This window comes from Capricornis sumatraensis, chromosome 2 (genome assembly GCF_032405125.1).
Source record: "Capricornis sumatraensis isolate serow.1 chromosome 2, serow.2, whole genome shotgun sequence".
NCBI classification, from domain to species: domain Eukaryota; kingdom Metazoa; phylum Chordata; class Mammalia; order Artiodactyla; family Bovidae; genus Capricornis; species Capricornis sumatraensis.
In genome coordinates this window covers 152,644,093-152,667,149 of record NC_091070.1, presented here as the reverse complement: position 1 = coordinate 152,667,149, position 23,057 = coordinate 152,644,093, and the positions used below count along the sequence as shown (strand labels likewise).

Sequence of the window (23,057 nt, the reverse complement as noted above, 5' to 3'; positions counted from 1 at the left end):
CCAGGGGACATTTGGAAACATCCAGACACATTTTGGGTTGTCATGACTGGTGGTGGAAGGGTTTGTTAAGGATATCCAGTACTCAGAGGCCAGGGGTGCTGCTTAACATTCCACAATTCACAGGTCAACACCCCACAGCAAAGAGTTATCCAGCCCAAAACATCAGTAGTGCATTAGATTGTATCTTCATATTTATTTTAAGCTATAATTAAAGTAGGGAAAGTGTTAGTCGCTCAGTCGGGTGTGGCTCTTTTTGACCCCTCACCTGCCAGGCTTCTCTGTCCATGAAATTCTCCAGGCAAGAATACTGGAATGGGCAGCCATTCCTTTCTCCATGCATTAGATTGTAAAGGCATCAAACATAGGATATTATGGCCTGGAGAATCCCATGGACTGTATAGTCCATGAGACTGCAAAGAGTCAAACACGACTGAGCAACTTTCACAAAAAATCATATATATTTTATTATTGCATACAAGCCCTAGCAACTTAACCTCCATGCTGCTTTCAGAGTACTCTTCCTAAATGATCTGATGGTCAGTTCTCTACTCAAGATCTTTTGATGGATCTCAGACTTTAGAGGTGCATACTGAAATATTTGTGAATCAAATGAAATGTCTGGGTTTCCTTCTAAACAATCCAGAGACAGGAAGTAATAAAACAAAATTGGCTATGAATTGGTAATTGTGGAAACCAGATGAATAGTTTATAGAAGTTCATGCTACTATTTCTTGTTTTTGTTTAGATTTGAAACTTTTGAAACTATAAGGTTTTCAAAATGTGAAGCATACTGAATAAATAAAAAAAAAAGAACCTATGATACCTCTCCCTTACTGAATAGAGACTGAATGTCTTGATCTGCTAACTAAGCACTTCTACCATCTTTCTCCTCGGCTTCCCCTCATCTTTACCTCTGCCTGAGGACAAAACCTGGCTGGTGCTTTAAAGTATTTTTGTTCTGGAAAAATCAAATGTGTTCCAAAAAGCAACGCCTCTCTTGGATTAATTTCCAACCGACATTCACAACTTGCCCTTTCACTCCCCTCTAATCCCCTCAGAAAGCCTAGTTTGGCTAAGATGTTAAGAGGAAGGAAAGGAAATTAACATTTACTGAGTGCCCATGATATGTCAGGTGCTGTCCTGAGCATACTTTAAAAAGTTATGTGGTGGAAATATGGAGAAAATTCAGTATTTTAAACACTTAACTTGCTAAGAATTATAGATTGTACATAAAGCATGGCAAATTTGGGGATGTTCTTTTGTGCCCATTTTCTCCCCATATATATATATATGCCCTAAACTTCAGAGAAATGATTACTTTTCCCTTTCACCATTAAAAACAAGAATCATCGCTGATGTGGTGTAATCATTTTTATTATGTAAGCCCAAGTGTTCTCAAATGCTGTAAAAAGCAGTCACAGCATCCAAAGCAAACAGCACTAACATGCCTATATTTCAAGATATTTCAGAAAATATGGTAGGATGGCACCACCTCAACTATTTTAATTGTTTTGCCATAAATCATAATATGCATAAACTATTCACGTTTCCTGGGCTTTTCTTTGAGTTACAATTCAAAGTCACAGAACTTGTCCTAAACTTTAAGACTCTTAAATAGTTTACGTGTTTCCTAATATCTTAACCCTTTGGTGGAACAGACTTTTGTCCCTAAAACTCTTCACCTTCTTTTCATTTCATAATTATTAGAGCATTTGGGTGCTAACCTGCATATACCAATGTGATATGGCATGAACTGGGGAAGAGGCCAGGAAGAAGCATGTGAAAGGACAGATGACTGTGTTGCTTGCAGATTTTATTAAAAACTAGAGTCAACCTAAAGGAAATCAGTCCTGAATATTCATTAGAAGGACTGATGCTGAAGCTGAAACTTCAATATTTGTGAATCAATTTGGTCATCTGCTGCGAAGAACTGACTCATTGAAAAAGACCCTGATGCTGGGAATGATTAAAGGCGGGAGGAGAAGGGGATGACAGAGGATGAGATGGCTGGATGGCATCACCAGCTCAATGGACATGAGGTTGAATAAGCTCCAGGAATTGGTGATGGACAGGGAAGCCTGGTGTGCTGCAGTCCATGGGCTTGCAAAGAGTCAGACACGACTGAGCGACTCAACTGATCTGAACTGAGAATCAACCTCCACCTAGGATAAGGCATAAAGATTTAAGAGCACAGGCTCAAAGTTCCTTGATTTGAATCCCAGACCCACCATTTATTTATGTGGTGTGATCTTGGCCAAGTTACTTACCCTTACTTTATAACAGATTTGCCTCACAGAGGGGTCACATGGATTAAATACTATTACCCACAAAAAACATTTAGCATGAAGCCTTGCATAAAGTAAATGCTCAATAAATGTCAGATCAACATTATTATCATCTCCATCTTCATCATGACCACTAGCATCATCATTATTGAAAATTTAAGCAAAACAATTCTAATCCCAGAGTTGGTTCCCAAGGGACTGAGAGATCAAAGGTGGCAAAGATGTGCTGTGAAACTCAGGAAAGTTCCATTAATAACAGTGTCTCCCCTAGCAAAAAAACAACAGTGGCCCAGAGGAAGGACTCAGAATTACTTATTTAGTTTTGATGGCCTATTCTGCTTGCCCAGAGAAGAAAGAAACATCACCTGAAATGTGCCCTTGCTACCTGGCAGTGGTAGCCACAGAGCAGCTCTCTGGCTGACTGTGAAGCAGACAACCTCTATCTGCTGCCCCAGAAAACCCAAGTGTTGAGAAATAAGATGGACCAAATGGCCAGGGAGAGCTGGAACTTCGGCCAGGTCTCCAAAGAGGATCCACGTAGTAAAAGGACAGTAAACTGTCCAATTGGGAAATTTTTACCCCCAAAATTATTCCCAACAAGAGATCTGCCCACTTCCAGAGATACTGTATGTGCTAAGTTGCTTTAGTTGTGTCCAACTCTCTGCAACCCCACGGGCTGTAGCCCTCCAGGTTCCTCTGTCCATGGGATTCTCCAGGCAAGAATACTGGAGTGGTTTTGCCACGCCCCCACCCAGGTGATCTTCCTGACCCAGGGATCAAACCTATGTCTCCTGTCTTGGCAGGCGGGTTCTTTACCACTAGCACCACCTGGGAAGCCTACAGATACTGGGGTATTTGTTATCTTAATACAGTAACACATAAGGCTGTCTGGCAGGAAGAACACTCATGATCCTGTTATTTTTTAAAGAAACCAATACTATCAGGCAAATAGTCATATTCCTCTTATAAATGATTATTCCAATTCCCTGAGAGGTAGGAGAGTACAGATTCCAATGGCCTGCACTGAGGAGAAATGCTTCTAGAGTCAAAGGAAAATAAACATAAAAGATGAGTGGAGTCACTCAAAAAGGCTAAAAATTGCCAGGAAACCTACCCCATTCAGTGTAAAGTTAGAAAGAGTATTTGCATACAGCCCCTGGGAAGCCAGCCTACAGCCTAACCTTCTCAATTTGTTTAACAAACCTAGGCAATAAACTTTCTTCACCGCATGCTTCTCCACTAAAACCCAGTCTCAATTAGCAAATCTCATGAAATCGCTTTGATATTTGGTAAAACTTTCCTCTTGAACTTTTATGTAAAGAAAACTGAACTTTCAGGATAATTATACACCAAGTTTAAATAAAGGTAATTACCTAATTTACAAGAGAAATTACTTACAAAAATACCACCAGACTTAAAGAATGAATGAATGAATTACTGGAAGTTATACTGCTGCAATATTAATGCCTAATTATTGTCTGGCACAAGAAAAAGCAAGCTGCTGCCTTCAATTACCAGCAGAATTACCTCTCTCAAAATAGGTAAGAGTAACAGATGGAGTACGGGGTGGCTGTTGCTGCTGTTACACCACTTCAACAGTACAAAACAGAGCCAGCTGTTGCCCGATTATGATACGCTTTGCAACACAATTAATTTATTCTTATTTCTTTTCCCTTGGACCCAATAAACAAGAAACTACTTGGGCAATCCATTTATAGAAAGACTGCAGCTATTATAACTGCTTCAAATGACTAAAAATTAATGAATAAAGTTAAACAACAACAAAAACATTGATGAGGAACCAATAAACATCTAATACATACATCTCCCACCAACTTGAGGATGGCTGGGAAATGAATGAAAAATTGTTTGCCTCTTCAAACAGTACAGCTGAGTAGTATGGCTGAGAAGGCCTCTGGGAATCATCTGGTCCCAGGCCCTCTTTCTCCAGATAAAGAAAATGAAACCCAAGGACCTAAGAGAAGAGCTCCAGAGTCCCACAGCCAGCTAGCAGGGAGAGTCTAGAGCTGTGCATAAAATTCTAAAAACGAAACGATAAGAACATATCTGAACAGTGGTTTTCAATGTTTTTCTGCTGTGACACCTAAGACAGATGGTGTTCACATACATGCACCCTCCCCAAAGGCATCTGTGATCCCTGACAAAGCAGTCTAATAGCTTGTAGCCAGCACAGCCTTTACCAGTAGGTCAAAGAAAGATGGGCTGTGGACTGCGTGCAATTCCAGAAGGAACTCTAACCCTCTCCTGCATGCTCGAGGAAGCATATCTGCATGCAGGGAGAGTGACATCATGACAGACGACCGAGACTTTGCTCTAATATTTAAAGAGGAAGTCATTGGCAAAGGTATCATTAATGCACAGCAGCAGGAGAACCAACTAAACAAAAGACTCCGTGGGCACAGAATTCTTTTCTAAAGCTACTAAATGGTCGTTAATTTATCTTTCAAATAAAACTGGGCTTTGATTTACAGTATTGCAACTTCTTTATGAGTAGCACACAGGCCACTGTTCTCTGACCGAGCCTCCGCAGAACACACCTTTAAATGGTACTTCGTGGTGGATAACAGCGAGGGGCCTGGTGAACGTCTTCTTATTCTGCATCATGGCCCAGATCATTGAGGCATCCAGTGAGGTGCAGGCTTCATCAGGAAGCACACACTGCAGAGAGAACAGAGTCAGGGGGTCATTCAGAAGGGCCAGCATGATCGTCCTGTGGCCCCTTATCAGACAGGTCACAGCTATTTACCCCAGAAAAACAGGATGCCAGGATGGTTTTCAAAGAACCACCAACAATCTGAGAGCTATGAGAGCAGTGTATTCTCAGCTGCACTTGAAGATGCAAACATTGCTGGATGGATTCCCACAAAACAACTGGAGGTTTTAGTGTTATTTAGTCTGAAAAATAAAGTAACTATATGACAAATATTGGCCCTTCACCAAGCTGGCTTACACATAAACGGCTCATGTTCGTGATTTGTGATGGTAGGAAACTTCATGTATTGCATTATGAGGGTGACAGATTTTACATCTGTTGTCCAAAAAGATAATCATGTTGTCAAGTGCATTTGATTTCTTTAATTACAGTACAGGCTCATGCAAAATGAAGCTTTCCAGGGTCATCTGCTTTTAATGTTCCAAAATGAAGTCCTAGGGAGTTGTGCCTAGGGGTGGAGGCCATGAGATCAGCTGTTTCCAGCTATTTTCAGGCTCCAAACTTAGAACCAGCATGCCCAAGCTTGGTGTATCTGTTTCCATTACCTTTTCCTTTAAAATAACTTTGGCTCTTTGTCTACACTCATCAATAGGTGAAATGCTAATGTCAGTGACATCCTATCACTTTTGTTGGAAGGGGAAACATATCAATTATTTTTTTAAAATCTATATATAGCTAGGCATCCAGAAAAGTTAACTAGCTTCCAGATCTTCCAGTCACAAAAGAGCAGAGACTTGTTGCTTTATTGTCATTGCTGCTCTGAGCAACATGAAAGTCAGATACATGTTATAAGACGATTCCCCTCTCTTCCAACCCCTGCCCCCAAACAAACAAGAAAAGTCTTTACAACAGCCCTCCTGTAAAGGGAAACAATGGGTTTTTCATTGAGAGAACTCATTGAGAAGATCTGCATTTTAGGAAGAGCTTTCTTACTTTCCTTCCAGTTCCTTGGTTAAGCAAGAGTCTACAACAAATTTCACTGCAAGATCCCGGGCAAGTCACTGAACCTCTGCTCTTAATTTCATCAGCAATAGGCAGGGCTGGACTCAACAGTCCTTGAGAATTCTTCCTAGAAGAATCTTTGGCTCAGTCTATTGTCATAGAAAGCAGTCATAGGAGTGTGAAAGTATTAACCATAGGCCATAAACAGAGGGACAGCGGTAATAGCTCTATAAATGGTCCACTGTCCTCACCTCCACTGTCTCACTTGCTCTTCTACCTAGGAAGGAAGGCTATACTATTACTCCAACGGTGCAGACAAGGACACGGAGGTTCTGAGAGATCAGGAAATTGCTAATGTCCTGTTAGTAAGAATCAGGCCTTCCTTCTCGGCCCCCATGCTCTTTCCACTCTATCTTGCCTTGGATATAACCTTAGGCTTAGGGTCACATCCTATATCAACCCCAGGCACTTAGAACTTTCCTTTAAATGTTCTAGAAGGAAATATTAGGACTAATTTTCACAGACTGACACACTATGAAGCTGGGTTGCTATAGGCCAGGCTCACTAACAGGTGAGAGCCACAGCTATCAGTAAAGGCAGGGGTAACTGCCAGGCCTCCCCTCCTAGATTCCCAACTTTTAAAAGTTATTCTCTGGGTCCCACAGCCACACAAGAAGTTCTGCATGGCTCTCGACCACTGTCCACTATGGCCCAAGCTTGATGGCCACTGGAAGGTGGAGGCCCACAAGGCTAGGGCACCAATGTTTCCTAAGACAACCTAAAGAACACAGCCTAAATCACCTTATATATATATATATATATGCGCTCCCTGAGGACTAAGAGATCAGATTCACTATATTTTCAAATGTATTATAAAATTTCCTGTGGTCTAATGGAGAAATCGATGCCCTGGAGAATATAATGGTGCAAAGGATTCAGATAAATGACAATCCGTCTCATAACAATAATTTTTCCTTCTCCTTTTATGCCCATCTCTCACAACCTATGTACCAGGTGAGAAAATTCTGTCCCCGTAATACATTGTTAATGACACAGTTCAATTATTGGACTTCTAGACGTTGACTGATATGGAACTGTAAAGGGACGAGAAGTCAGCTTACACTGTGTGAGATATCTAACTAAAATAAACATGCATACGAAGTTATACATAATTACGGCAGATCACAGAAACAAAACTAGACAGAAGATACCCTTCGTGCAAAAAGCCAAAACAATGAGGTCATCACCCTTGCGGATGCCCCCTACCATAGCCACACCAACAAGGTCAAAGGGTTTTGATTTCTGTTGTGGCAAAGGCATGTACTGGTTCTATGTGGGGAGCAACATGAGGCAAACATGACGAACCACAATATGAAACCAAGAAAAATTAAAATATTTGTTAGTTTCCCTTAGAAGTCCTCATGAGACAAGTCAACCTTATAACTCACACAGAGAAGGTCAAAAAACAACTGCAATACAAATCTCAGCGGGACCTGGAAAAATTAATCCTCACGTTGAACTTGTCCTTCGGCTCTCTGTACTCTTGGCACTGTGTACTATTAGCACAGCAAAGATAAAGCCAGACCTCTCCTTCAATGGAAAACAGTCTTGATTTATCGTTCATAAGATACTACTGAATAGCATGCATGGAAAAAAAAAAGCATACGGTCAGGATTCATTCTCCAAGACTCCATAAAACTCACAGTTCCCTGCTAACATGAACTTTATGATTTTGACTGGGCAGTTCCCAAACCAAAAACCTCAACCTGCAGCAAGCTGTGATTAAACCTTTCTGGTAGGTCACTGCCTCACCTAAAGATGTCGAAATAACAGGAGAAAATAGATGAAGGCCCACTAACCTTGGGTAGCTTCTGGGGGTCCTTTTCTTTTTTGGTACACAGCGTGAGCTCACACTGGAGAAAGAGCAGGGAGGTATTGAAGACAGGCTTAAAAACAAAGCTGAACCGTTTCTTATCTATCTCGGCTTGTGGGATAGGAAAGTGCACCCTCTTGGGACTGTAGAATTTCACAGATTCATCTTTAGGACAAATGTTCTCAATGATAGTATAATCTGACATCCTATCAGGGTTTGAATACGGAGAGATAAAGCACGTTTGGATGGCAAATCCCAGTTCTTGGTCGGCCTTGGTAACAGACACCTACAACAGAACAGAAAGCTCAATTCAGAAACAAGTTAGGATCTCACTCTCACTGTAGGCACAAGGACAACATACCAACGTGGCCCTTCTGATGAGAGACACTGCTTGATTTGTGTAACACACCTATATAGTCTTCTTTCTAATAACAAAAATAACAGATTCACTGAAGGTTTTAGATATTTTCCATTTAAATTTGGTATGGATGATGACAGTGAATTATTTAGTTTAAGTGCCAGCCTGGACTCTAATATTCTAAGATTCTAATACAAGATAAATTAGTCTCTTTGACTTCCTGTAAGTCCTCTGGCAAATGAAAAAAAAAGTACATCATGCACCTAGAGTAGACTTTTCCAAAATAAATAAAACACCAACAGGTAAAAACCCTAACGTCATAACAGTGTTATCACTTGTAAGGCAACCTCTTTTAAAAATTACTCAAAAAACAAAGGACAGAGGTAGATGTACTTAAACCAGGCAGGGAAGACCAAACTTCTAAACTGCAGCAAGTCAGAAGGAGCCTAAACACTGCAGTAGAGCTACTGATTCATCTGAAGTCCTGCTTCACGGTGGGCAGCCAGAGCTGGCTTCTGGGGCTGGATGTTGGGCATGGTGCAATCTGGTGGCGATCACGGGCCTGGCAAAGTGTCCCAGCTCTTCAGAGGTCCAAACCAGACCTTGCCAAGTACTCTCCCTTCACTCTTTAAGCCCAAGGGTATTTTAAGGGAAATCTAATCTGGAAACGTTTCCGACTCATTTACACTTCCCTCTTACAAAACATTTGTATGGGCTATGTCCAAACCTTGTTAAGGTTCTTTTCTTTAGAAACAGGAAGTAGTGTGTGGCCAAGTGTAAACAGAATTCAAATCTCAACCATCCTGAACTCAGCTAAAATCTCTGAACCAGACTGGATTCTCCATCTGGCGACACATGGATCACTGCGTGAACTGCCTCTCTCCCCTATTGCCTCATTCCTTGACTAAACTAAGAATCAAAATAAACTTCAACACTTTAGAAATAAAGTTGGTCTTTAACCATAAGCCAATAGCCCCAGAATCCTTTCAAAGGCATGAAGCTATAAACACACTTTGCATTCTGAGATACCCACAGGAAATCCCTGACATCACATGGGGCTTTTAGCCCACGGCACTATTTTGAAAGATCCCTATGTGGTTAACTGCAAGACACTCAACAGTGAAGATGATGAAGATGATAATGACATTTTGCTGTGCCTTAAAGCTTAATCCCTGAGAACAATCTTATAAGTATTTTCATCTTCATTTTATAAATGGAGGGAAAATGGAACACACAGGATAGATGACTTGTTCAAAATCATAGCTAGCAAATACTGGGGAAAACCAAGGCTTGAGCCCAGGTCTTCTGAACCCAAGTCCATTTTCTCTTCACTATTTCACTACAGCTACAGGGTCAGTTCAAGCTGCCCATGATGCAGTCAGGGAGGGTGCTTAGTAAGACATCTTTCCAGGAAGTAGTATTTAGTAGTCTGAAAATATTCACACTTCATTATTTTTATAGTATTTCTGAAAAATGAGATATTTAATCTTGGAAAAATGGCAAACTATATATACTCTATTTACTCAAAAGTGCCCTTTAACATGAACTCAGAACCAATGCAAACCTTTTCTCTAATCTCAGAGAAAGCATGCAATGGCAGAATAGCTAAGGTACTCCAAAAAATTGTTTGAGAGGAAAAAAAGATTATTGTCAATAAACCTTTTACTCTGAAATGGACTGGAAGTGAGTAGTGGCAGGACTCACTCGCCATGAGCATTGACCTTTGGTTTCTCCCCCCACAGAATGAGGCACTGACACTGACTAGATACAGCGACTGTGACAATCTGTAAAGTCAAAATTATATGCATACAACACAGCTCTCTGATAGTTAGGAAATGCCAGCTAATACTAGTAGTGCTAATCTAGATTTACATTTGGGGGGTTACATTAGACATCAACCCTGAATATTCATTGGAAGGACTGATGCTGAAGCTGAAGCTCCAGTACTTTGGCCACCTGATGTGAAGAGCTGACTCACTGGAAAAGCCCCTGATGCTGGGAAAGATTGAAGGCAAGAGGAGAAGGGGGCAACAGAGGATGAGATGGTTGGCTGGCATCATCGACTCAATGAACATGAGTTTGAGGAAACTCAGGGACAAAGTGATGGACAGAGAAGCCTGGCATGCTGCAGTGCATGAGGTTGCAAAGAGGTGGACATGACTTACTGACTGAACAAGAACAGTATATAGACATATTTATAATTTCCCAAGACAAATGAACTAAAAGGAAATCTGCCAACTGTGTGACCAACTATCACCCAAAGATGGCCAAAGACCAAGTGGCAAAGCTGATAACGTCTTGGATTAAAGGAAGAGACCATGATCTAGAGGAAATGGGAGATTCTGGGAGGGGATGTGATAAGAATGGCCACAAGAGGAAACATGGAAATAGCTCTTTAGACCAAGTCAGTGATTAAGTTTTACTTACTTTCCCCAAATAAAACATTTTCTTATCAGCGGTGGAGTCCAAACTGAGAAAAAAAAGACTAGGCATGGCTACTATCCTATTTAGCAAAATATTTACCAATTCTCTCTCATATTTTAGGGGGTTTAAAACAATTTTAAAATAAAGTAGCTTATAACATTTCCCTCTTCCCCAAATTCTCTTCAGTGTATTATTATGTATTTTCCCTGGTGGCTCAGCTGGTAAAGAATCTGCCTGCAGTGAGGGAGACCTGGGAAGATCCCCGGGTTGGGAAGATCCCCGGGTTGGGAAGACCCCCTGGAGAAGGGAAAGGCTACCCACTCCAGTATTCTGACCTGGAGAATTCCATGGACTGTATAGTCCATGGGGTCGCAAAGAGTTGGACATGACTGAGCGACTTTCACATATCATTTTAATGATGTTTAAAATGGCATAGCCAAAACACTTGGTTCATTTTTTCCCATCACTTTCACAATGTCTTTGAGTCAATCAATTATTAACAATATAGATGGTCTATAAATGGGAAAATAAGAATGAAAAAGAAAATGTATTTCAAGTCAGCCAGCACTGGGGGTTGGGGGAGGCAGTTGGGGAAGGGGGAAAAAACCCAAAACATCCAGAGTTGGATGTATGAGAAAGATTTAAGACAGCAAAGCCACAAATTGGCAAAGCCAGGGACACATCTGGAAAAGAACAAACTGCAGTTAAGCAGCACCCCTAAAACCTACAGTACAACAGTGCATCACTGACCAACCACACATGTGGATGGAGCAGCCGGAATACCAAGAAGAAAGAGAGAGCTGATTAGGGACAGCACATAGAAAGCAGTATATCTTCCCTAACAGAGAAAAGAGTACCCAATGAAAGAGAAGATCTCTCAGAAGAGGGAAATCAGAAAGGAGGAGATGATCCAAGAAAATGTCTAGAGCCTGTGGGCTCCGTCCCAGAATCAGTACAAATGTGAGTTATTTGTCTTTCTTAAATAGAAATATGTGTACTGAAGTCACTTTTAATATATGGAAGTATCCCATTTTGGCCCCTTAAGCTTCTCCCTCCTCCCATAGTGGAGAACACCAGCCTGCATCTTAGCACCAAAACCAGCTCAATAGAGGACGACTTTCCTGTGACCAGCAGACATTCTGGGGCCATGAGGATAGTTATCTTCTCTAGAATCCAGTCTGTGAACTTGGGTATTTGCACTGCAAAGCGGTTACATTTTCTCCCCCTTGAAAATGGCACTTTGAGGATAAATGATGGCATCCTGTGGACAACAGTGTGGTCTCTGGAGCCAGATGGACTGAGTATGAACTCTGACTCTGAACTCTACTAGGTACTAATTGTGTGACCTTAGACAAATTTGGGCCTCAATTTCCTCATCCACAAAATGGGGATATTAACAGTCCTGTTTTATAGAACTGCTCAGAAGAATACGAGTACTTATAACTGAGAACTTATAACTGCGCTTGGCACAAAATAAATCTACAATAAACTTTAGCTGTTGTTATTTCATTATTATCACCACTACCTAATAGTTCTGTAGTCAGTCCACAGATTTACATTATGTGTGGTTATTACTGTTATATATAGGAAATAATTTTAATAAATTTATAGATACATTGGGGCTTCCCTCATAGCTCAGTCAGTAAAGAATCTGCCTGCAATGCAGGAGATCTGGGTTTGATCCGTTGGTCAGGAAGATCCCCTGGAGAAGGAAACAGCAACCCATTCCAGTATTCTTGCCTGGAGAATCCCATAGACAGAGGAGCCTAGCAGGCTACAGTCCATGGGGTCGCAAGGGTCAGACAGGACTTAGTGACTAAACCACCAAACCACCACCACAGATACATTTAGATAATTTTCATGAGCTATGGTAACATATAGTATTTCACTCAAAAGTATGCACAGTTTAAAAGACAGTCTCTGAGGGGGTTTGAAATATTCCTTTGTTAACTCTGATATTGCAACTACTGAATGAATGCCCTTGACAAAAATACAAAGGACAAAGTAAGGACAAGGCTTTATTAGAATTTACGTCCCTGATTAAAAAAAACAAAACATTTCATCCATTCATCTATAAAATGCTCTCTCCATTTAGCATAGTGCAATGAATCCTGAAATTTCCTGCTTTGGTCAGAAACCAATGTGGAAGTGTCTTCTGAGTGAAGCCTTCATCCAGAGCTGGTCAAGACTGAGGAAGGCAGGAAGAGGTCTGCCCCCAGGGGCTTTCACTCATGCTTAGGAGCCACTAAGAATCTCCGCTAACCTAACTGCTGCTAAGTCACTTTAGTTGTGTCCAACTCTGTGCGACCCCATAGATGGCAGCCCACCAGGCTCCCCCATCCCTGGGATTCTCCAGGCAAGAACACTGGAGTGGGTTGCCATTTCCTTCTCCAATGCATGAAAGTGAAAAGTGAAAGTGAAGTTGTTCAGTCGTGTCCGACCCTCAGCGATCCCATGGACTGCAGCCTTCCAGGCTCCTCTGTCCATGGGATTTTCCAGGCAAGAGTACTGGAGTGGGTTGCCATTGCCTTCTCCGCCACTAACCTAACAGCCAAAGGCTAACATATGGGTCTCACCTCAACGTAAACGTGTCCATTCTCTGCCACAGAGAACACCCCCTGGGAGGGCACGAGAAAGAGGTCAGTGTTGTACAGCTCCATGTTGAAGGTGACGTTTCTGTTGGGTTCATCCTGGAAGCTACGGGGATTCCCCACCTGTCGTAGGCTACAATTAAACTGGAGAAAAGAAGAAAACAGATGGAAATAAATCAAAGTCAAATGAAGCTTGTAGCTTTAGAAGCTTTAGCCTGTAACATCTGATTTTATTTTCCAGTGGTCCCCGACTAAAGCCAACCAAAAAGACAACATTCTCTACAAACTACCTCCTACAAACAAATACATACCACCACAATTTCAAGTCGGCTGAAGAAGGAAGTGTCCCCTTCATCCATGTCTCCCGGAAATCCATTATCACCAGACTCTAAATCTTCATAACCATCTGGCCAGCCACTACTATCCCCAGAGGGTGGAACCTGAATCACAATCTAAAAGCAAGGAAAGCACAATGTTATGAAAACACCCAATCACATACCTCACATAAACACCCATGTAATAAATTCTGAGGTGAACTGAAAATCTCACTTAATTGAAAAAAAAAAAACCTCCCAGTTTTTTTTTAGGATTTTATCCTCAAAGAAATGAAAAAGAAGAAGCCCAATGCATAATAAATTAAGATTTAAAATAAAATATGTATTTTAAATAGTGTGAAAACACCAGATACTGAAATGGAGTTGGGTGCGGTTTTTAACAGGCCCACCTGTACTGTAGGGGGTGGGGGAGTTTCTCCTTAGGGGCCTTTATACTGAAAACTCTAAGAAATACTGATTTGGCTAATCTGAGGAGTTCTTGTAAGTTGTATCTGTCAAGATTTGATAGGGACTTCCCTGGTGGTCCAGCGGCTTAAGACTGAGCTCCCAATGCAAGGGGCCTGTGTTTCATCCTTGGTCAGAGAACCATATTCCACATGCTGCAACTAAGAATTTGCATGCCAAGGCCCCACACAGCCAAATTAATAAATTAAAAAAAAAAAAAAAAGATTTGGTCAAGTTTGGTTTGAGTCAGAAGCAAAGAACCTGATGTTCACTACTGAGCCATTCTCTCCTCACCCCTCTCTATATGCGTCCACCTCCCCCACTATCTCCTCTATGAGGTACAGATGCAGGAAAGAACAATAAGTTCTATGCCATAAAAACCTATCTTAACACTGGTAGACGGTTAGTTCTATGTAAGATGAAAAAATTCACCCAGGGATTAGGACTCCATAAATTAACTCCTAATTTATTTGCATAAATGGGATAGTTATAATTTTTGTTTGATTCTATGTTCCACCTCCTTAGATTTTGAATATGTTGTAAAATGAAAATAGATATTGTCTGAAAACTACTACAAACAATTATAACTGGAAGAAATGGCTAAAACAGCCACTGAGAGGAGAGCAGAATGGGAAAGAAATGAAGGAAAACTGCCTCTCTATTCCTTCCCAGGTCCTCAAAGAAATTGGTGATGCAACTGAAGCAAGTTAGGTTATTACTTACCCTATAATAATTTTTTAAAAAAAGAAGACGACGCAATATACTTTTCTCTCCTAAGGTAGATGGCACTTTTTTTTTAAACTTAACCAGTTATCATGGCCTCTTATTGGCATTAATTCAAATCAAAGTTTAAAATTCCAGGGCTTCCCTGGTGTCTCAGTGGTAAAGAATCCACCTGCCAATGTAGGAGACATAGGTTTGATCCCTGATCTGGGAAGATCCTACTTGCCTCAGAGCAACTAAGCCCGTGAGCCATAACTACTGAGCCTGTGCTCTAGAGCCTGGGAGCTGCAACTACCGAGTCCACATGCTGCAACTGCTGAAGCTCACGTGCCCTAGAGCCCATGTTCCGCAACCGGAGAAGCCCCTGCAATGAGAAGCCTGTGCACTGCAACTAGAGGAAGCCCGCACAGCAACAAAGACCTAGCACAGCCAAAAGTATATAGAAATATTTTTTTAGAAGTTTAAAATTCCAAAATCACATATACCAGTAATATATGACATTCATTACATCTGGAAAAACTGGATAATTGCAAGAAAATAAGTGTTGGAACTGGCAGAAGAGTGTTCATCAAGGAAGTCAAAGGTTAATAAATAATTTCAGTAACAAAGTAGAGTAGCTGCTCCAGCCTAGGGCTGGGGGAAGATCAGTGGATGAGAGGTTGGGAAGCTGGATTCAGTCCTGGCTCTACCACTAACTCGTCTCGCAAATCCAAACAAGTCTCGTAACTCCCTGGAGTTCAATTTCCTCACCTGTGAAATGAGGACGCTGAATGAGATCATCTTAGGGTTCTTTCCAGCTCAAACATTCTAAAATTGTCTGAGGAACAATAAACTTGGCTCACAGGAGAGTCAGTCCCTACATGAGCCATGCTGACCAGAAAGCCAGTCTCTTCCCTGGCTGGGTCCTGTTTGCGGACAACCAGCAGTGGAATAAACAGAGTAGTCGGGGCCTCCCCAGCCCATGCCAAAGCTGGGTAGGCCCTGAGCACAGACATATACACACACGTCAAAGCTGGACACAGGGATCTTGGAGCCCTGTTTCTATCATCAAAAGTACAACTCAAATTGCAAAATTATCACTTGAAAGTCCTTTTGAAATTTCATGTTCAAATTCTTCAAACAGTCACTGTGTAGTGTTCACTTCTACACAGATTTAATCTGAAAAGATTAAGGTGAACTGCCAAGAATTATGTCTGGAAAGTGAAGGGTAGCTACTGCAATGACTATCATTGAGGAATCTCTGGCTAACTTCAAAAGTAGGAGATGTTCTTCAGTTTAGGGTCTTTCCTAAGGATGGAGAGAGATTTAACAATTTCTCAAAGGACCTTTTCAGACTTCTCTCTTTTGGTTCTTTTGTTCATGAGGGAGGGAAAAGTTCTCCTACTTCTAGACATGCCTCAGATGAGGCCATGGATCTCAGACGAACCATGGATCTGGTTAGCTCAGTTGTACAGAGGTGCTCATTCATAGCCTTGGAGTTTGTCCTCATGTGAACCAGGCCATCTGAGCCTCCAGCTTAGCCAGAAAAAGCCATAATCACCTTGCCAGTGAATGCTTTGCCTCCAGGAGATGGAAGGAAGGGTGGGAAAGATCATCACAAATGTTCCAGGCGAGAAAACAGGGCCTCCCAACTCCCAAAGACTCACCAACAAAACAAAAGTGTTCAGGGTCAGAGTACATCCCATTTTGTTGAGAACCAACACTGGGCTTCATCCAAGTCTATGGTATATGGCCCTCCTCACTTTCATAGAAATCTTAAGACTAATTTTAAGGTAACACCCAGCAAGGCTCAGGCAAAGGGAAAGCTCTGTCCTGGAGAACACTCACGGAGTTGTAGTAAACCACACCATCAGGGGCTGCTCGCCGGAGCCGAGTCCCGCAGCCATTCAGGGGAGACTCCAAAATGAAATGGGTGTTATTTGTCTTGGCCTTGCAGGTGGGATCCAACAAGGTGAGCTCCATCCCAGAGTAGCCGCTGGCCTGAAACAACCACCACCAAAGACATAAAGAGGGGCCCACAGACCATTCTATAGCATGCAGTTAACACATTTTGCCTGGTCTTCCAAATAAAGGTCACTAGAAGCCTGCACTCCCTCTCCCCCCTTACCTCCTTTCAGCCTACCATCTCTCAACAGCCCCAGAATTGTGTTTGTTGGCCTTGGAAATTCAATAGCAAAATATTGACACACAAGGATCTGGAACCCCCCCTCACTGAGAACAACAGGAACCGGGTGAGACTCACAGCCAAGGGGAAGTGAGCCCATCCAACTGAGAAAACAGTATCAAATCTCCAGAGTTCAAAAGTGAAAGAGCTGGAAATAACTCACACAGACTGAGGTGAAACGGACAGGGAGGTAACCTCCCATTCTCTCCTTTAAGAAACTGCACCAACCTGAAAAGAATCTTTGTCTACAGCCACAGTCATCTTCTCATTGTCACACTTGACGGACAGGGCAACATCTGTGCTGCCCTGCACCTCCTCTGGCTCTCTGGGATCAGGGAACAGGTGGATGCCAGGGATGACAGGGTCCTTTGGCTGAGGGATCCCATCTTCTCCCCCTTCCTTCCGGCCTCTCCTGGAGATGTCAGGGAAGGGAAAAGGGAAACCTCCATTTCGGCTTCCCCCTCCCCGAATGGGTGGGTTGTCCAGGGCAGGCAGAGTGCCAGGGCCTAGCAGGATCCGTAGCTCAGGAGGGACGGTATGGACCTCCTCATCTCCCATCTCCTCTGATGGCAAGAGAAGAAGGCAGAACATCATCAGTGTTTGATGCCAGGTCACGATCATTATCATGAGAGGTAAGAACAGGAGCAATGAGCAAAGAATGGGCATATGTAAAATTATCCCTAATGAGCAATGTATAAAGGAGATGTGGAGTCTGTCTCGAAGCCTGAATTCTAGTCCTGATAACCTTTCTAACTGGTCTGGTGGCTTTGGGTAAGTAGCTTACTTCTCTGTGCTTTGGTTTCCCAATTTTTTTAAATTAAGAGGTTGGATTAGATCAGTGGTTCTCAACTTTGGCCGCACACTGAAATCACTCTGGGAGCCTTAAAAAAAGCATCCCTATGCTCAAGCTGTACCCCAGCCCAATTAAGAACTGAACTCTCTTTAAATCATTATGTTTTAAAGCTCCCCATGTGATTCCAATGTGCAGCCAAGATTAAGAACTGCTGGATTAGATGATTTCTAAGGGGATGACAGAGGATGAGATGGCTGGATGGCATCACTGACTCGATGGACGTGAGTCTGAGTGAACTCCGGGAGTTGGTGATGGACAGGGAGGCCTAGCGTGCTGTGATTCATGGGGTCGCAAAGAGTCGGACACAACTGAGTGACTGAACTGAACTGAACTGAAGGCCCTTAAAGCTATAAAAACTCTATCTGAATAAGTTATGTGGGATGATATTATTCCATTCAAATGCCAATGAAATACTTTCCTTGAATCTAGAGATTCTTTAGACAGTCTCTCTAAAGATTTCTTGAAACAATACTGCTATTTTGAAATTATTTTGCTACCTCCTATTTCACTGCTAAATTCTAACAGATACCTAGGTACCCTGGCCTTTTAGAACGTAGTCCCCCCACAAAAAGAAAAAGCTGCTTAGCTTCAATTATTCCTTCAAAGTCAACTGACACATACTTGAGGTTAATCCATCCTGCAATGGGAGTTGGAAAAGAGGATGTTAGCTTTCCTTCAATACCATTTTTTTTAAAAAGGATGACACAGTTAGTTGTATGGGTCCAAAAGAAGTAAGAGGTTTGGAGGTTTTTAATTTGTTAACAAAAAACCTTCACAACCACCCTGTGAGATGGGTCCTATTGTTTCCCCCATATGGCTAAGGAGGAATCAGAGGCTCAGAAGTTAAGCAACTTCCAAAAACAGTGATCAAATATCAGAGCTGGGACTTGAACCAGGACTCGCAACCTTCATTCTACCAACCCTGCACTCAGTTGTGGTACCATGCAATGAGCAAGAGATCTAGGGATCAGAAAACCTGGGGTTCAAGTCGTAGTAGCTATAAGACTCTGGAGAACCTCAAAGAGCTTATTAAGCCATTCTCCTCCATCTAAATGGGGTAATAACTCCTATATTCCCTCTGGATGAGAATGAGAAAGCACAAGTATGAGTCCTCGTGACTTCCTATGAGATCTGGCCTGACCTAAGACTTCTCTCCTGCTGTCCCAACCCCTCTGTATCTCAGCCCAAAGTGATCACTAGGCTCTTCTGAGAAAAGAACCCAGACTAATTTATCCTTAATATATGCAGAGAGAAAGTGATCTATAACAAAGTTTTCCAACACGCAATTGACTCTATGTTAGTAAAAAGTCTGTATTCAAGATAGTTTCCCCAAAATAATCTAGCACAATTCTACGTAACTTTAAGCTTTACAGTAAAAAGTAGTCAAATGAATTGTTAAAATTTGCAACAGAAAAACAGCACCATATGAGTTGAAATGAAAGTTCCTCATTGGAAAGCACATTTGGGGGGATATTTTTTATACAAATAACAACAAAAAAGATCATACTTACCATTGCTTTCAAGCCGAAGATGGAATCTATTAGCCATAGGAGCTACCGTGTATGATGTTACTGGACTATAGCCATTGTCCAAAGCCCACTTGACCAGACTCTCTTGGGTTGAAGGAATGTCATCTCTTTTTGATTTGGTCATTATCATAGATCTTTCACTTTCTTTCCCAAAGCCAATACTATTAGGAGCCTGAAGATAATAATAAAATTTCACTCATGAGTCTATAAAATTAAACAGTGCCTTAACACCTGAAACGAATAGATTCTCTATTGTGTATGAGCAAACGATTTATTCTTTTGATCCCTACTTTCCTTGGGCTGAGAATACTGATGTGAAAACTTGTAACAGCAGATTAAGAAATATCATTCATGCTGACTGGTTGCATCATTCGGGTTGCTTATGTTGATACAAATAACATAATCATTTTTGTCATTAGTGGATAATCTAATTATCATAAGCATGATTAGCATGTCACTAGTTAATGTTTAAATTATTAACATACACATCAAATATGATACAAAACTTTCATTATTTTTATTTAAAATTATATATAAAGTACTCAGAAATGTGTATTCTATATTATCCGAACATGCCTGTGTTCTGCTTTCTATGTTGTTGTTGTTATTTCTATGTTGATGCTAAGTCGCATCCAACTGTTTTGCAATACCCGCCAGGCTCCTCTGTCCAAGGGCTTTTCCTAGCAAGAATACTGAAGTGGGTTGCTATTTCCTTCTCCAGGGGATCTCTCCCACCCAGGGATCGAACCTTCATCTCCTGCATTGGCAGGTAGATTCTTTACTGCTGAGCCACCAAGGAACCCCCTAATTTCTATATCCTAGAGTTAAATGACGGAGAAGGCAATGGCACCCCACTCCAGTACTCTTGCCTGGCAAATCCCATGGATGGGGGAGCCTGGTAGGCTGCAGTCCATGGGGTCGCTAAGAGTCGGATGCAACTGAGCGACTTCACTTTCACTCTTCACTTTCATGCATTGGAGAAGGAAATGGCAACCCACTCCAGTGTTCTTGCCTGGAGAATCCCAGGGATGGGGGAGCTTGATGGGCTGTCATCTATGGGGTCGCACAGAGTCGGACACGACCGAAGTGACTTAGCAGCAGCAGTACCAGAGTTAAATGAAAGAAGGCACAACCTAGTTACTTCACTGTGGAAACTATCCTATCTTTGCAAACTATGAATGACACAGGGTGAAACAACCAATGTCGATATTTCACTTATAACTTATGATCAATTTAGCAATCCTGTAACTATAGACATTTGCCAGTTCTATTAACGGAATATGATTAGATTTTATGGTCTAAAATATTAATTAAGCCACCATACCTCTAAGTACCAATACAAGTAACTCTTAAAATTAACTTTCATTTGGTAGTCAGTTAAAAATTAAAACTGAGTGATAAGAATCTTTCCAGGAAAGAATATCAAAGGACTCTGAGTACTAAGAACATGGAAGGTAAATTTCACATTACACTTTGATCCTATTGCAGTGATCTCCTCAGATGGTGAGGGAGCTGAATGCTGCAGGGAGCATCCAAAGGGAAGTCACCACATTTTCAACATCTGTTCCTACAGGGCTGGAAGGCCCTTCTAGCAAGCGGATTATGCCATTTCATGTCGTATAAAAATCACTTTAATTTCCATGCCCAATTATTTTCTTCTGCATACATGCAGCATTTTTCCTAAATTCCCCATTTGTTTCCCATTCTGTTTGCCCCTAACATGACTAAATATTAATCCTTTCCCATTATAAAACCATAGAAGATTCGCAGCCTTTAAGTTCTCTTGGCCCCTCTGGTTGTGGGATACTGGCTGAGGACAAGCATTTTCAATTCAAAGCTGAAAGAGTCTCACCCAGTATATTTTCCTATTACTCGAAGTGCTCATCAGGTAAGCAAGTCACCATAACGCACATAAAGGGACCAGAAAGAGCTGCAACCAAGTTCTGTAGCCATTAGCAAAAAAGAAAACAAAACAACTCAGTTTCACAGATTTGGATTATTCTGCTCTTACTGGGATTCAGAAAACATTCCTTAGGGAAAGGAAAAGAAGAAAGAGGAGAGGGAGAGGAGGAGGACGGAAGGAAACTAAAATGAAGTAAAGAAGGATCCAATTAGTTCTTAGACCTTCTTACTCATTGAGTCAACAGCAGTTTTTTCAGCACAACTTCCTCCGGGCTTTCAAGGCAGCCTGTCGTTTTGATTGGCTGGAGTTGCAACACTGGCCTAAACAATACTGCTTGGCCTCATCTGCCCTAGTCTTTCATGTTGTTGGACAGCTGAGAAAATACTGTATTTCCAGAATACTGTCATCGTAACTGCCACCTGTTCTTTTTGTAGCAAAATGGAATAAGTTGTTTATACCTTTCCACAAGAACACTAGGAGCTGTCAGCACAACTCATATTGATTACACCTCAGGATTTACAAGGCTAGAAATCTATCTATGCATTTGTAAAGCAGCAAGGTTTGGGACAATGGCAGGCAAGTTGGTTCCCAGCAATGAATGGGTTCCTTATCCTGTATTTCTGGGAGTCCCCAGGCTCCCAAGGCCTCAGTATAGCTACTCCATTAAGGAGTATTCACGGTGGTCTCAAATACCACCGCCATCTTTCCCAGCCATATCTTCACGAAGGACAATGAGTTAAGTAGACTCTTGAGTACCTTTCCCTCTCCCCACCATCCACACACCTGCATCAAAACTGCTGGTATCTGGGAGGGCGGGGGCTGGAGGAAAAGTTAGGCAGAGGGTTCAGTCCATACTCCCAATAGGATTAAAAAATATCTCTTCTAAGAATAAACTCACTATTTGCAAACTTGAAGCCCTGAGGCCCTATGAAATCATACAACAGAAAATTTCTAACAAGTTATCTCCATCTATTCTTTTATGTTTTGGAGTCTTTTCCAAAATGTGATTATGCATGGTCCATAAGGGCGCTGAACTAAAAGCCAGAGCTGGGCATGATGATGTAATGTGGATACTTCCAGTAATCCCATCTGGCCCAGCACAACCCTCTGTGTCTCTTTGGACCATCCTGTCTTTTAGAGGGTTCATTCTGCCCACATCGTATCACACACACACATACATACCCCACCTATGTTTAACGGTGCTTTTCTTTATATTTTCCCCATCAAGTTCCACACAATTCCTTTAGTAAACATTTGTCTTTGTCTTCACTTTGTTAATTATCCCTACAAACTCTTAAAGAATTGCTAATAGAAGGAAGATAGAAACCTACTCCCTACCACCATCTTTTATGGCAGGCACTGTGCTAAATGCTTAATATATGTTTTCTTATTTAATTCCTCTCCAAAATACAAGGAGTAGGTGTTATTATTCTTTTCTAGAGAAGAGGAACCTGAGGCTCACAGAAGTTAGGTAGTACATGTAGCTGAGAACTCACCATGTGCAGGCAGTATGCTGATTGCTTTAGATGAAATACCCAGGGCACACTTAACAAGTATTTGTTGAATGAATGAATGGACTCTGTTAAACCTTACAAGAACTCTCAAGGTGAGTATTATCATTGTATCCATTTCACAGGTAAGGAAACAGACTCAAACTTCAATGAGATTGACCAGGATCAACTGGGATAACAGCAATTGGAAATAGGATTTGAATCCAGACCTGGCTGGCCCCAAAGCCAGCATTCTCTCCACTCCACCTTTTTATTAGCAGGTAACTTTCCCTCCCAGCACAGTCAGAACTCACATCTGAGATAGGAGTTAAGAAATCACAAAGCATGAAACTGATTGGGAGAATAAAAGGAACATCATGAAACATTACCTAATTGTTTAGTAATGTTG

General features: G+C 41.6%; 1 protein-coding gene across 1 annotated transcript in view; it reads right to left on the bottom strand.

The window, feature by feature from the left end:
* TGFBR3 (transforming growth factor beta receptor 3) overlaps nt 1-23,057 on the bottom strand; it is a 200,237-nt gene that overhangs the window by 18,383 nt on the left and 158,797 nt on the right. Inside the window, exons 8-14 of the mRNA XM_068963634.1 lie at nt 19,238-19,427; nt 17,102-17,436; nt 16,537-16,689; nt 13,519-13,659; nt 13,193-13,351; nt 7,821-8,120; nt 4,844-4,964 (exon numbers count right to left, since the gene is read on the bottom strand). Coding sequence (XP_068819735.1) covers nt 4,844-4,964; nt 7,821-8,120; nt 13,193-13,351; nt 13,519-13,659; nt 16,537-16,689; nt 17,102-17,436; nt 19,238-19,427 — 1,399 coding nt within the window. The remainder of the gene's footprint in view (nt 1-4,843; nt 4,965-7,820; nt 8,121-13,192; nt 13,352-13,518; nt 13,660-16,536; nt 16,690-17,101; nt 17,437-19,237; nt 19,428-23,057) is intronic.